The sequence below is a fragment of the Dendropsophus ebraccatus genome, chromosome 1, assembly GCF_027789765.1.
Source record: "Dendropsophus ebraccatus isolate aDenEbr1 chromosome 1, aDenEbr1.pat, whole genome shotgun sequence".
Classification (NCBI taxonomy): Eukaryota; Metazoa; Chordata; class Amphibia; order Anura; family Hylidae; genus Dendropsophus; species Dendropsophus ebraccatus.
In genome coordinates, this window is record NC_091454.1 from 49,484,889 (window position 1) to 49,500,767 (window position 15,879).

Here is a 15,879-nt window from a genome sequence, read left to right on the forward strand (position 1 = left end):
CTGGAGTTACGTACGGTGGATGAGTTCTTTTCAGCCCTAGGGATACTGTATGATGAACCAGATCGGGCAGCTTTAGCAGAATCTAAGCTTCAGTTTTTGCGTCAGGGCTTCAGACCTGTTGAAGAGTATTGTGCAGAATTTAGAAAGTGGTGTGTAGCTTCTGGTTGGAATGATCCAGCACTTAGGTGGCAGTTTAACCAAGGATTGTCTGACCAGTTGAAAGATATGTTGGCGTGTTACCCTCATCCTGAGACATTAGAAGCAGCCATGACTTTAGCTGTTAGACTGGACCGACGCTTGCAGCAACGCAGGAGAGAAAAGCAGTCCACAATAGCCTCATTTTTCAGCTCTGAGACTGTGCCACCAGTGGAGGTGGAACCCATGCAAGTTGGAATGGTTCTGTCTCCTGCTGCCCGGCGAGAAATCCGCAGAGAGAAAGGGCTTTGCTATTACTGTAGATCTGCTTGTCACTACATACAAGAATGTCCCAAACGTCAGCAAGCTGAAGAACTTCAACGCCTAGGTGGTCACAGGGAAGGCCATATAGGCAAAGAGGTATTTCCCACTGTATCAAAAAAAATTCTGTTGCCAGTTTCGCTTAGTTTTGAAAATAACTCTGTTTGTGGGTCTGCATTAGTTGACAGTGGTGCTGCAGCTAATTTTCTTGATTTAAAGGTAGCTCAACAATTGGGGTTGCCCTTGGTGTCCTTGCTTAACCCTTTAAAGTTGAGAGGGGTAGATGGTACTCCTTTAGGGACTGGTTCAGTCCGCCACTGTACCCCTAAGATCTTGTTACAGGTGGGGTTACTGCATTATGAATATTGTTCGTTTTATGTTATGGAAGGTCTTTCCTCTGAAATTATTCTGGGGTTACCCTGGTTAGAACTGCATAATCCGGAATTTAACTGGACCACTGGAGAATTGATTAAGTGGGGGTCTGGATGTTTTGACCAATGCTTTTCTGTATGTCTAACCAATCTCTGCAATGGAGAGAAGGAAATACCTGATTACATTGTTGATTTTGCTGATGTTTTTTCAGAAACTGGAGTTAATGTTCTTCCCCCTCACCGTCCTTACGATTGTGCAATTGAACTGCTTCCTGGCACCAGGTCCCAAAGGGAAGAATATATAATCTTTCTGGGCCAGAGAGGCAATCCCTAAAAGATTATGTTAATGAAAGTCTTGAAAAGGGGCATATCCGGCCCTCTGTCTCACCTCTAGGAGCTGGTTTCTTCTTTGTTAAAAAGAAAGATGGTGGTCTTCGTCCATGCATAGATTATCGTGGTTTAAATAAAATTACAGTTAAGAACCAGTATCCTCTTCCTTTGATTCCAGACTTGTTCAATCAGATCTTGGGAGCCAAGTGGTTCTCTAAACTAGATTTGAGAGGTGCCTACAATCTCATCCGAATAAGAGAAGGGGATGAGTGGAAAACGGCCTTTAATACCCCAGAAGGACATTATGAGTATTTAGTTATGCCATTTGGTCTCAGTAATGCTCCTGCTGTTTTTCAAAATTTTGTGAATGACCTGTTCAGAGACTGCGTTGGTCAGTTTATGGTTGTCTACTTGGATGACATACTGATTTTTTCTAAAGATAAATCCTCCCATATTCAACATCTCAGGCATGTTCTTCAGGTCCTCAGAGAGAACCATTTGTATGCTAAACTAGAGAAATGTGTGTTTGGGGTCCAGGAGATTCAATTCCTTGGGTATGTTCTGACCCCTGATAAGTTTTGCATGGACCCCGAAAAAGTCAGGGCTATTACCGACTGGGTAAGACCCACATCGTTAAAAGCCCTACAGCGATTTTTAGGGTTTGCAAATTATTATCGTAAGTTTATTAAAAACTTTTCTGTAATTGCCAAGCCATTGACAGATTTAACCAGAAAAGGGGCAGATGTTGAAAATTGGAGCCAGGTTGCTGTTTCTGCCTTTGAGACACTGAAACAGTGTTTTATACAGGCTCCTGTCTTGGTCCAACCAGATCAATCCAAGCCTTTTATTGTAGAGGTTGATGCATCAGAATCTGGTGTTGGGGCAGTCCTGTCCCAAGGCCCCACTACTTTCACAAATTTGCGTCCTTGTGCTTTCTTTTCTAGAAAATTCTCTGTTGCTGAACGAAATTATGATGTGGGTAATAGAGAGTTACTCGCGATTAAGTGGGCATTCGAGGAATGGCGCCACTTCTTAGAAGGTGCATGTCACCAGGTAACTGTCTTAACTGATCATAAGAATTTAACATACCTGGAATCTGCAAAGCGATTGAATCCACGCCAGGCCAGATGGGCACTATTTTTCACTCGTTTTGATTTTGTTGTTACTTTCAGGCCAGGTTCCAAGAATGTGAAGGCTGATGCCTTGTCGCGAAGCTTCCTGGGCAACCACCCCTCTGATCCTGATCCTGAGCCTATTTTACCCCCTGGGGTTATTATCTCTGCTGTTTCCCCTGACCTGGCATCTAGTATTTCATTAAGACAAGATATGGCTCCATTATCTCTTCCTCAGGGGAAATTGTTTGTGCCTCCAAACTTAAGATTGCAACTTCTGAGTGAATACCATGACTCTGTCCTTAGTGGTCATCCAGGGGTGGTTGGTACCAAAAAACTTGTGTCTCGTTACTATTGGTGGCCTACTATAGCTCGAGACATCACTTCATATGTTACTTCTTGTGAAACCTGTGCTAGATCCAAGACTCCTCGTACTCTTCCTGCTGGAAGACTCTGTTCACTACCTATACCCAAAAGACCATGGACACATCTATCCATGGATTTTATCACTGATTTGCCCCTGTCTGAAGGCAAGTCAGTGGTTTGGGTAGTAGTGGATAGGTTTAGTAAAATGACACACTTTATTCCTTTGTCACAACTACCTAATGCCAAGAAATTGTCTGAACTGTTTATTCTGCATATTGTTAAACTGCATGGTATACCTGAGAATATTGTGTCAGATCGTGGGGTCCAATTTGTCTCTCGGTTTTGGAAGGCCTTTTGTTCTAAATTGGGTACCCAGCTCTCTTTCTCCTCTGCTTTCCATCCTGAGAGCAACGGACAAACTGAGAGACAAAACCAGAACCTGGAACAGTATTTAAGGTGTTTTGTGGCAGATAACCAAGAAAAATGGGTGTCATTTCTGCCACTTGCTGAATTTGCCTTAAATAATCATTTTCACTCGTCAATCGGTACTTCACCCTTTTTCTGCAACTATGGGTATCATCCTCGTAACTCCTCCTTCTCTTCTTCTTTATCAGAAAATCCAGAAGTTGAGATAAAAACTAATGAGCTGTGCACAGCCTGGGCTCAGGTTCAGAAGAACCTGCAAAAATCCCAGAATAAACAGAAACTAGTCGCTGATAAGAAAAGGTCTGCTGGTCTCAGTTATGTTATAGGAGACAAGGTCTGGTTGTCAACCAGGAATATACATCTTAAGGTACCCTCTGGGAAGTTGGCTCCGAGGTTTATTGGTCCTTATGAAATTGCTGACATTATTAATCCTGTCTCCTTCCGTTTGAAATTGCCTGACTCATTCAAGATTCATGATGTGTTTCATAAGTCTCTGCTAAAAAAATATGTTCCTTCTCCTGTGTCTTCCCGGAGCCCTCCTGTTCCAATAGAAGTTCTAGGGGAACTGGAATATGAGGTCTCCAAGATTTTAGATTCTAGAAGGTCTCGGGGAGTACTTCAATACTTGGTTCATTGGAAGGGTTATGGACCTGAGGAGAGGTCGTGGGTTTCAGCCAGGTCTATTCATGCTGACGCCCTGATAAAAAGGTTTCATAGACTCAACCCTTCCAAACCAGGTACATTTAGTAAGGGTCCGGTGGCCCCTCGTAAAAGGGGGGGTAATGTAACAAACTTGCCTTCGCCCGTGGCAGCGCCACCCTCACCTGACATATCAGCGCTGCTTCCCCGGGCGGCGAGGGTAGCAGGCATAGGGAAACCCTGGTCCATTTATCCACATGCTGTGCAGAGTGTGAATGCTGTCAGGAGATTGAGGCCCCGGGTCAGTCAAATCCGGTCCCAGTCTTTCAGATCTCCTTGATCTGGTCTCCCTGAGAGGCTCTATATAAGGCTTCAGCTGCTTATGGGAGTTGCCTGTGAATTGGTTTCAAAGCCTCACTAGCATTTATCTACCTGCTGATACCTGTTGTTCTACTGACCTCTGCCTGTACCTTGGATTTCCCTTTGTCTCTGTGATTTGGTTTTTGACGTGCTTCTCCTGGACTCTCTGACCTCGGCTTGATATCTGACTTTGTCTCTGTTTTGTGATTTTGTTCCTGGCGTGTTCTCCTGGTTTGACCTGGCTAGTCTGACTTTGTTAGTTCTGTCCTTTTCCCTATCCCTCACAATATCTTAGGAAGGGACTGTCGCCCAGTTGGGGGCCACTGTTTAGGGTGGTCGTCAATTAGGTAGGGACAGCAGGGGGGTTTAGTTCCAGGGCTGCACTCACCCTCTACCCCTCCTGACATTACAAATACATTGTGGCAATAGCGGACGTCTTTTAAAATAGAAAAGGCAGCTGTCTTTTCTCTTATTTTGACATTGTGTGAACATAGCCTAAGGAGGTGTGGTGCATATACTGTAATTTGGGTAACAGTTAAAAATGACACTTTGACACAAAATTGAATGAAGGTGGCTGTGTGTAAAAAGTGCTAAGGGTTTGTATATTTTTATGATTTTTTTTATCTAAATTGTTTACCTACGTTTATTTATAAAAAGTGTGAAAATTATTCTGGGTTCCAGAGGTACAAAATAAAAATACTAATTTGAGTTTACTGTGAAATACTATGCATCACTGTAAAAAATGGTGTAACATATACCTTTTAATGATATCCATTAAAAACTTGCTGTGTTATCATTTAAAAACAAACCATAGTATCTTAATAGTCTTTATTTGGGGACTGAACAGAGGAAAAAAGTGTCCACAAACCGTGTTGGTTTAAGGGTTAAGCCTAGATCATATAGTTATGAGATGATTGGACACTCTTTTTAAATAGCTTGTTAACATGCTCCCTCACAAGCTGCAGACATTATGCTTCCAGAGGAGGTCAATGGATTAGAAAAATGTCAAATAAATGATGGCGCTCATCGCTTTCTAACAACACAGAATATTTAGCGCTGTCTTATATGGTTTTATGGTTTGTGGTTCCTTTCGGAGGCAAACCTCTTACCATTGGATGTTTCATTACAATAGCAAAGGTCCTGAAAACCTCTACATACACTAGTTATTAGTGCTATTATAGTTAACCTTGAGTACGTTTCCCATTCATCGCATTATTTATTCTATTTATTTTTTTTTTTACTAATTTAGTATTCATTAGGTAACAAAAGCATTTGTAATAGCAGCGCACAAGCTGCACGTCTTTTTAGTCTGCATTAGTCTTTTATAAAACAAGAAACATAATACATGTATTAACCATGCAAGGCAGCACAATTGTCTTGTAGCATCGGGATTCCTGGGTTCAAATCGATCCAGGGCAACCTCAACATGAAACTTGTATGTCATTGCTATATAAATGAATACAATAAATAATTATCTTTACCTTTTCCACTAGGCAATGAGGAAAGCAGCTGTCTTCCTACGCTCCGCTGCCCGGAACAGTGCACCTGTGTGGACTCTGTGGTTCGTTGCGGTAACAAAGGATTGAAAGCCCTTCCTAAAAACATCCCCAAAGATGTGACTGAGCTGTAAGTATAGCACAAGTAGTAACACATGGAACACATTTTGTTTGGAAACCAGGAACCCCATGCAAAATTATGAATAATGTATTGTGTCAAGGCACATTGAGGTACGGTCGTTATAAATGGTCATAATCATTAATAACTGCTGTTGTTTTGCTACAGTGGCCGTTATTTGCCCTTGTTTTTACATTGTGGAAACAAAGCCTGTAATGATTTAACTTTACAGGCCCAGTGCCCAAGGGCTACACTATTGCCACATGGTGATGACAATATTGCCAGTGGTCTATCAGGGACGGTATTCTTTTCGGGACTTTATATACATTTTAATCAATATATGTAGCCTAAGGCCTTATTCACATGTCCCTGTTATCGCGGATCTGCGACCACAGACAATTTTAGGGGACATCAAATCCAATGAGTCTATTTATACCATCCTTGCCGCGATCTGTGAAAAAATAGGACAGGTCATAGTGCGGAGCGGAATCACAGCACGGATCCCCTAATAGAATACTCATACTCACCAGAATTGGTATTCCCCTGGCGACTGTTTTCCTGACTCCTGGATGTGCGAGTGATGTCACTTGTGCATTAGGGAGCCAGGAGAAGGAAGCACAAGGTGACTACACCAGTCCTGTTGAATATGAGTATGCCGGAAATTAAATGAACGATTTCTCACTCATCGCTTGATCGTTCGCTGTGTTTACACGAGCCGATTATCGCTCAAATGTGATCGTTATCGCAAAAATTCGAATGATAAACGTTCCGTGGGCTAATTGGCCTTTGTATGTGTCGTTAATTAAAAAGTCCATTGGATTTAATAGAAATGACAGTGAAAGGACGGTGAAAAATGAACAACTAGAAAATAATGTCTGCTGTTTGCAAAAGACGTCCAAAAATAATTGGCATGATGATTTTTTTTTTCTGGTGTCTGCGCAGACAACGTCCGTCATTTTATACACTGTGTGCATTAGACGTCTGTCATTCCATTGATGTCATGCATTGCATTGAACATACTATAAATAGGCACAGAGAAACGGTATATGGCGCACCCACAAACATATGACAAATAGATCAATATCTCAATAGCATCTTTATTATCAAAAAATACAATGACAAACAAAGCAAATGGACAAACACTTAAAGGGGTAGTGTGGCGGTAAAAAATTATTCACAGAATAACACACATTACAAAGTTATACAACTTTGTAATGTATGTTATGTCTGTGAATGGCCCCCTTCCCCGTGTCCCACCACCCCCACCCGTATACCCGGAAGTGTAGTGCATTATACATACCTGATCCTTGTCGACACGCGTCTGCCATCTTGTGCCAAACGTCATCTTCGGCCGGCTGGCCCGAACACCTCCGATCTTCCCGAGAGCCGGCCGCCCTCTGCCGCGTCATCAGCCGCTGAGCCGCGATTGGCTCTCGGAGGTGTTTGGGCCAGCCGGCCGAAGATGACGTTTGGCACAAGATGGCGGACGGGCGCGACACGGATCAGGTAATGTATAATGCACTACACTTCCGGGTACACGGGTGGGGGTGGTGGGACACGGGGAAGGGGGCCGTTCACAGACATAACATACATTACAAAGTTGTATAACTTTGTAATGTGTGTTATTCTGTGAAAATTTTTTTACCGCCGCACTACCCCTTTAAAAACACCTAAAAACCCAATAAGGGTGAACCATAACAGGAAAAAAGAAAGAAAGTATATATGTCGCTCCCACCGCAGCTCCAACTGTATATTGTATAACCAAGAATGTCTCAGACATTGACACTCATAGTGGATATCTGCTAAAGTGCCCATGCTCTCATTAATACAGAAATAAATAAATGAGTAAGTACAATGATCAGTGAAAAAATTAATCAACGCATCAATAAGTAAATACTAAGTACAATAATCAGTGAAAAAATTCATCAACCCATCCAAAAAAAGACCATGTGCTACGGCACCCTAATTTCAGAGAATCAATTGCTGAAAGAATATCTATTGCATAGTATATCACCCAGGACTCTGGAATGGGGCTCCAGACTGCAGACTGGTTGATTTCAATGGGAAGACAAACGTCCAATGCACACAGTGTATTGAATAACAGACGTTTTTGCCACTGACGTCAAAATAATGAATATGATCATTATTTTCGGACATCTTTTGCAAACAGCAGCCATTTTACTATTAAATTTTAAAAAAGGGTATATCAATATATACTGCCCCAGTGGAGGTGAAAAACACACTTTGTTGCCCATCTGTGGGTAACTGAGGTCCTATGGATATGCTGGGCTCTTAGATATTCTAAAATGAACATTTCCTGGTATGGAATAAAATAGCAATGGTGAACAAGACACATCTATATTTTGTAAGAAGAATGACGTTACCAGGTTTTATTATTATGTAGCATTTTCAAATAGGAAAACATTGTGTGTTGTAATAACAGAGTATGGTGTGGAAACAGATCATTATATAAATTGCACACAGTAATGAGATGTCAGATGCAATTTCCTTGTATGGGAAGTCTTCAGCACTCAACAGATAACAGGCTGGAAAATACTCACTTAGTTGAACCTGTTTATACGGGTCAATTTAGCTCTGAAAATCCTTAATTATACAGAGACACACAGCAATAGACAGTCTTGAATATGATGTTTTTCTTACTCTGAATCAGTGGCGTAGCTACCAAAGAGGCAGTGTAGGCAGTTGCTATGGGGCCAGTGCAGGAGGGGGGCCTGAGGGAGAAGGTAAGAGCGTGTGTCCTTCTGCTTAACCCCTTATGTACCGCAGTGTGTAAGTGACCCAATGTTGGCTTACATGCTGCAACACAAAAAAATGGTTAACAAGCAGAAGACAGATCTCTGCTTCACTGCACTGATAACCTCTGACCTCTGTTCTCCAGCTGGCAATCAAGTAAGCTTTGTGTTGTGCGTAGGGGAGGGTGGCCTTTAAAATTTTTTTGCTATGAGGCCCTGTAAATCCTACCTACACCCCTGCTCTGAATACAATTTTTTTTATAATTTTTCCATTTTTTTTAATCAGTTTTTGTGTTCTAAAGAGAATGTATGGTGTGTGGCATTTTGTGAGTTACCCTTGGACCACCAAATTGCAATCAATTTTTATTGATAGCTGAATCGCTGTGCCACTGGTAATTATAGCCATCGGTCATTTTACTGTTCTGCATGTTTAAAACCATTGGAAAATGCCCTCTCTCTCTTTCTCTCTCTCTTTCTATTTATATATATATATATATCCTTAGCTTCTGTAATATTGTTTGTTGATAGTATCAGAGAATGGTGAGGACAGGACTTTAACCCCGTTTATAAAATGCTGATAAAAACAGTTGCTTAAAATCCTAGCAGATCTGATGCCATTCTGTGCACACGGGGAAATTAAGATCACATGCGCTCTAACAGCAGCAAAATAGATTTTCCAATTTCCTGCAGAGTCTTCACCTCAGTGAATATATGAATATAAAGTTTACCTTCTTGCCTCCTTGTCCCATGGGATTCTCCACTAATGCTATCCAGAGGTTCTCTTGTTTGAAGCCATTCAGTTAGATCAGTATCTTTCATTTTCTTGAATAAGCAAATAGGAATAATCTCGCAGGTTTAATTAGATTTGGTTCACTCTCCATTTTTATTCTTGTGTTAGAAAATAATAAGGGATGGAAGAATAAAAATGTGTTATGGATACTTTAAGACTGTAGCAAGATCAGATTTACTAAGTTGAGCTGTTTCCTCAAATTCAATTAAATACAGTATACAAGGGCGAAAACTAAACTTCAAAAATTTTTTCCTAATTTTAACTTAACAAAATTCCACTTAGCAGAAATAATAATTTTCTTTAACTGTATTGAGATTATAATTAATTCATGCTGGCGCAGAAGGTAAAATGAATTATTAAAGGAGTTTTCCAATTTCTTATAAAATTTCAGCACAGTGGGTCAGATTTACTAAAACTGTACATTTCTTAGATAGTATAAACTTAGGGGGACATTTATCAAGCTGAAAATTTTATTTTTTGGTTGTAAAAGGGCCAGATGCTAATAACATATTGCATCTGGCCCACTGCGCTAGAGGCTAAGGGGGGGTTAGGGTCTGCTGAATTTTTTTCACAGAAAAGTTATAAGGAAACCTACGCCAGGTCTGCACTGGCATAGGTTTCATTTAGTGCGCACACAATTCATGTAGAGGCAGTGCGCCTCTACATAAATCAGCAAAGCTGCAAAACAGGGGCATTTTTAAGCCCGCCACAAAAAATGCTGGACTTAATAAATGTCCCTCGTAGGGTGCATTTACACTGAGAAAAATCTGCCTCAAACAGCGTGTCTATGGGAGGGCTCGCGTGCCTCCAGAGAGCTGTGAGCCCTCCTATAGACACGCTGTTTGATACTGGGGCAATCCCGCCGATTTTGCTTAGTGTTACCCTTAGAGTATAAAGTGTAAGAAAGTGCTAGAGGCTTATGATGTTTGATAAATCTGTCGCATTCTTCAGGCCATTTTGCATTGGCTAATCACCATCTGTCAGGGACACTCATTGCCGATAAATGGCCCATCTAAAAGGGCTAGCGAACAGTAAAGTGAAAAAAGAACACGCTAATTCGTCGGCTGATCACACCTTTTAAGCTGCCATTAAAATTATCGCTAGTCGGCCACACGTCTTCCTGTGTAAATAAAAATGTGCGGCGAACTATTAAATGATTGTTGGTATGATTGAGCATTAAGAAGGCTCTGCAAATAAGCACTGATCTTGCTGATCCACGCTCGTTTGTGGCATCAGGTCAATTTGTTTTCCTAAACTATGCCCGTTTCCTAAACTTTTGACATGATGCCCAGACCAATGGATTGATGATGAGGCTCATCAGGTTTCTGTCATGATGTCCTTCATTTTACTGTAAACCATTGACAGAATCTACAATGGATACTCGCCTCTAACGCATATGTCAATAAATCCAAACAGTGCACCTCTTTCAAAGTTTTTCCCTGCACTATAATAGTGCTGTCGGCCTCTTGCTTTGCAGGCAACATCTGCAAAGGGATCATTATTCTAATCCATTGTTGCATCCCCTCTTTTTCTGAATTGTAAGAGAGCCTGCTGTCCAATTCCCATGATAAGACAGTAATGGTATATCCTGGGGAATACCCTTTAAAGTTTTATAATACTAGAACGTCTTTTCTGTAGGGTGGGACTGAACATGTGTGATCACCAGCCCACATTAGGTGGATGTTCTGTGAGCGAATTAAAAGAATTTCAGGAGGGCCATAACAGAATATAAAATGGCAGGTGTTATTAAAGGTTAGCTGGTGTGACCCTTATGCTATGTGCGTGCTTAGAGCGTGATCATATTAATTTCAGCATTTTTGGATGCATGAATGAGAGGTACAGAAAGTGGTGATAAAAGAGAAAAATGTGTGAAGTGAATGTGTGAATCTGGATGTTATTTATATATTTATTATTTGCTATGATATCAAAATGCTTTCATGTTTGATGTGTTTTGTGTCACTTGCATACTGTATGTTATATGTGACTGTATGTGTTTATTGTAGTGCACCATTGCTAGTTTCACGCATACGCAGCCTACAGTAGCAGCATCCTTCAATGTATATATGTACACTTCATCTGAAAAGCCTTAAAGATTCATAATAAGGGGAAAAAAAAGAATAAAATCACCATAATAAAATCCTACATTCTGCATATAAAGCATGTTTTCCACCTCTAAGCATCTTAAGGCGTTGGCTGTAGGAGAGGGAACCTGAACTCTCCATTTACTTGAGCTGAAATGGAGCCTGCGTATAACCGCAGTATAATGGTTCCGCTTTGAATTTTTGAATATGAGATGTCCAAAACATTTCGGTGCCAAAACAAAAATTACAGTCCCGGCACCATGTCAAAACCATTATCCCCTTGGTGCTCTCATTGGCCAAATGCAAGACACATTGAGCAATGTAGGACAGAGAACGTGCTCCCTTACTTAAACAGTAATTATAAGCTATCCCTGCTCTAAGTCCTGGACGTTGTACTAACTCTTTCACCAATTCAAATAATATAGAAAAAAAAAATTTCAGTACCTGTCGTTACTTTCTTTTAGTTGGTTTTGTTTTTTACATTCATATTCTTTGTAAAGTAAGACCCACTCTCATGTCCAATCCATTTATGTTTAGATATTTGGAAGGAAACCATTTAACATCAGTGCCAAAAGAAATCTCTAGTTTCAAGCACCTAACATTAATGTAAGTATTACTTCTTTATGTTGGACTTATACATGTGCATATCTGAGTAGCCTGTCCTCTAATGCTTAACCTTTTAATGACTAGGTACATTTTGCAAGTTACAAGGTTCAAGTTATGCTATTTGTAGCTTGTCAGAAGTGCCATGCTTTGTATACATGTCTAATGTTTTTTTTAGGTGGATGTCTCCACACAATTATGTGTATTTTATGGCAAAAGACACATATATAGTATGTGCATTTTTTTTTCTTTTAAGTTTCCTTTTATGAAAAATTTCTTTCATAGCATTTCTTATATAGGGGCATACTGGATGTCCATAACCATACTAAGCTTCATTTTGCACAGAGCTCTAATAGGTCTGCCAGGCACTCGGATTTGACATTTATTGTATCTCCAAATGTGTCAGATTTAATATGACAAAAGAGGTTTTTCAGTCAATTTCTCTACTAAGTCAACAAAAATAGTAATGCATCATACATTATGTACAGAGCTTCTCTACCCCGGAGGCAATGCTTCTAGAAGATAATAGCTTCCATACCAGAAAGCCTTACAGTCTCTGTGCACAGCATGCCTCTGCTATGTGGATAAGGCCTAGAGCTGGCCATACACGATATTTCATGTTAAATCACTATCCCCTTATCCACAGGATAGGGGATAAGTGTCAGATCATTGGGGGGCACCACTGGGACCCCCCACAATCTTGAGAATGGGAACTGCATGTGTATTTAGAAAGCAACAGCATGCACCCCGCTGCTCAATTCATTGTGATGGAGCTGGTGGAGATAACCCAGTGTGCTTGTATATAGGGGAATCAGGAGAGATAGCTGTCAGGTAATTGGCTGAAAGTAATCTAAAATGCATGGTCAGCTTAAATCTGAATTATTATATATTTATATTATATTATATTTATATATAATGAGTAAAAAAAATAGTCTGTTTTTTTTACTTTGTTAATGATGTTTTACTCGCCTTGTCTAACCATATACCGGTATATATGTCATATTTATATCATTCAGAGATTTAAGCAACAACAGCATCAGCGTACTGTCCAACTACACCTTCAGCAACATGACTCACTTATCTACACTGTGAGTATTCACATATTAAGCCTTTATTTACCTGAATTCGTGTCCTTTGTGTTTACCAAGCAAAATGGATAATTATATATAAACCAGCCCATAGATGATAATATGTTATGTGATTATTACCACCTTAAATATTTTTACCAACTAGACAGGATATGCCATAAATGTGTGCTAGATCGGCATCCCACCTGTGTCCCACACCATCTCCAGAATGGGTTGTCCCAGCCACTGTCCTGTTGATGCTGCAATAATATTTTTCATACTGCCTGAACCACAAGTCATTGAAGGTGGTCCCTGGTGGCCTCTCCCTGCCCCACAAGCCATGATTGATAGATCCTTTCCCGTTTGAATTTAGGGATCAAGGCTGGTGGAGTGGGAAAAAAGTATTCCACAGGTCCAATGGAAATTGCATTGACCTTGGTGGCCAAACCTACAACAAACAGAGCCACTCTCCTCCTCTGGTCTCCAAATGGGGTGTCTGCATTATACAGAGTGATGTGAGGAGGGATTCATATAGTTTGTTATGTCATTACATCTCTTATAGTGTAAATGAAGTAGTAAACCTTAGTTTGAATATGCCTGATAATTCTTGCAGGATTTTGAGCTACAACCGTCTGAGGTGCATCCCAGTCCATGCTTTTAATGGTTTGAAGTCTCTACGAGTACTGTAAGTATCACTTGTTCATCTTGTCTGGGTTCCAAGTTATTGAGATATTCCATTAAGAGCAGGCACCTAAATGAACAGATGGCTTCCAGTTAGCTTCATCATCCAGCCGTTGGTTTATACAACTTGTCGAACTGCACTGTACTGTAGTTAGATCCATCCAGAATTTGATTAAGCCAAACAAACAAAACAAAAACTTTGATCTGAGCACACACAAGGTAACACAGTGTGCTCTGGGCCTCTTATTTCTTGTCTATGGCATTTCTTAAGCAGGCATCCTTTGGTGTAATTGGTCAATTCGGCATTTATGGCCCTGCATCTTACCAAGAGACCATATATGCCTTAGTCAAGGATAATATTAACATGACAGACATATTATGTCTGCTTTTTGTACTGTTGCAAAAATAAATTTTGTGTATGCTGTCTACTCCACCCCGAAAGAGGAACACATCAATGATGGTGATAAACTGTCCAGACAAAGAGGGTGCCAACTACTTACTCCCCATTGCCCTAATATTGTGTATGTCTCCTTCGTACTGCCAAAACAGCTCTAATTGGTTAAAGCATTGGTTAAAGACTCCACATGGGTTTCTACAGCACACAGATGCTTGATCAGACTGACATCTGGGAAATTTGGAGGCCAAGTCAACACCTTTAACTTGTTATCATGTTCTTGCAAATAAGGTGTGTACTTAGAGTGCAACAGTGTAAAGATAGGTAGTAGGTATCTTAAAGTAAGATTCAAGGTTTCCCAGCAGAATGTTGCCCACATCCTCAAAGCTTCTGCCAGCTTGCCTACCTACCATAGTGTATCTTGGTGCCATCTCTTTCCCAGGTGAGCACATACACCTGGCCAACCATATTATGCAAAGTGAAGTATGATTTTCCAGACTACTCTGCCTTCTACTATTCCTCTATGGTCCATTGTTTGCCATATCAGCAGCGGCTTCTATTTAAAAATCTCAAGTCTTTCCATACTTATCAGCTGCTGTATGTCCTGCAGGAAATGTTTTTAGAACCTCGAGCATGCTTGAGTCCATCCGAACCCGATCGTTCGGCATTTGATCAGCGGTGGCTGCTGAAGTTGCATAAAGCCATAAGGCTATGTGGAAAACATGGATATAGTCATTGGCTGTATCCATGTTTTCCAGACAACCTTGGAGCTTTATCCAACTTCAGCAGCCACCACTAATCAAATGCCGAATGCTCAGGTTCGGATGGACTTGAGCATGCTCGAGGTTCGCTCATCTCTAGATGTTTTCTTTCCAGTCTGACACAGTGCTCTCTACTGCCATCTCTCTCTGAGACAAGAACTTTCCAGAGCAGCAGCAAATTCCCATAGAAAACCTCTCCTGCTCTGGACAGTTCCTGTCTGGGACAGAGATGTCAGCAGAAATCACTGTGTCAGACTGAAAAAAAAACATTTCCTGCATGACATACAGCAGCTGATAAGTAACCCCTTTAATGTTAAGGCTGGTCGGTGTATATTGTGGTAAATCAGATATGTTGATACAATTGAGCTGCCTAATATCATGTTGGTCAGTGTAATCCATGCATTGCAGATCCTTGGTGACAGCTGACTTTTCCCTTTCATCTAAAATAAAATGATATTTAATTGTCCTTATTACAGGGTCACCCTAGGTTTTCCGGCTTAGGCTTAATCCATGTTAAGGTTCATCAGTTCAAAATGAGATGAGGACTGAGGGCAAATGGATATAGAAATCCAATGACCTGAATTCACATAATATTTATTACATCTTACACCTGTCTCTTGAGGATGAGCAAACAAGCTCCCAGTATTAGGATCCCAAGACCCTGTCAGTTTCTGCTGGGAGAAAGCTGAATGAGGATGTGTGCTTTCACTTTACATTTACAATGCACAGGAATGAGTAGATTCCTACCAGTCCAGGAGAGCATGGTGTCAGCTACAAGTCTCACCGCACGTCATCTATACTGTTATTAAAAATCAATTCTCTGGAGGAAAGAAAAATGCTTCAGAGTGACAGTGTGCAATCTGTTGTTGTCATTTATTCATTATCTGGCCTCTCAAGGGACCTGCGAAATGAGAGGATCAGCAAAACAATTTGAGCTTTTTCTGTCATACAGCGCACATATGTGCAAATTTATCCTCACATATTAGCATTCTGAAGATTGTTATAGGCAGTAGTGCCACCATTTGGTAATATAGCAAAAGCTAATATTCCAGATCCAGAGTTTGATAAATAATGC

General features: G+C 40.7%; 1 protein-coding gene across 1 annotated transcript in view; it reads left to right on the top strand.

Moving 5' to 3' along the window:
* The window catches only part of SLIT3 (slit guidance ligand 3), a 413,110-nt gene that overhangs the window by 341,554 nt on the left and 55,677 nt on the right, over positions 1–15,879 (top strand). The window contains exons 20-23 of the mRNA XM_069970656.1: positions 5,554–5,686; positions 11,836–11,904; positions 12,918–12,989; positions 13,582–13,653. Of these exons, the coding sequence (XP_069826757.1) occupies positions 5,554–5,686; positions 11,836–11,904; positions 12,918–12,989; positions 13,582–13,653 (346 nt within the window). The remainder of the gene's footprint in view (positions 1–5,553; positions 5,687–11,835; positions 11,905–12,917; positions 12,990–13,581; positions 13,654–15,879) is intronic.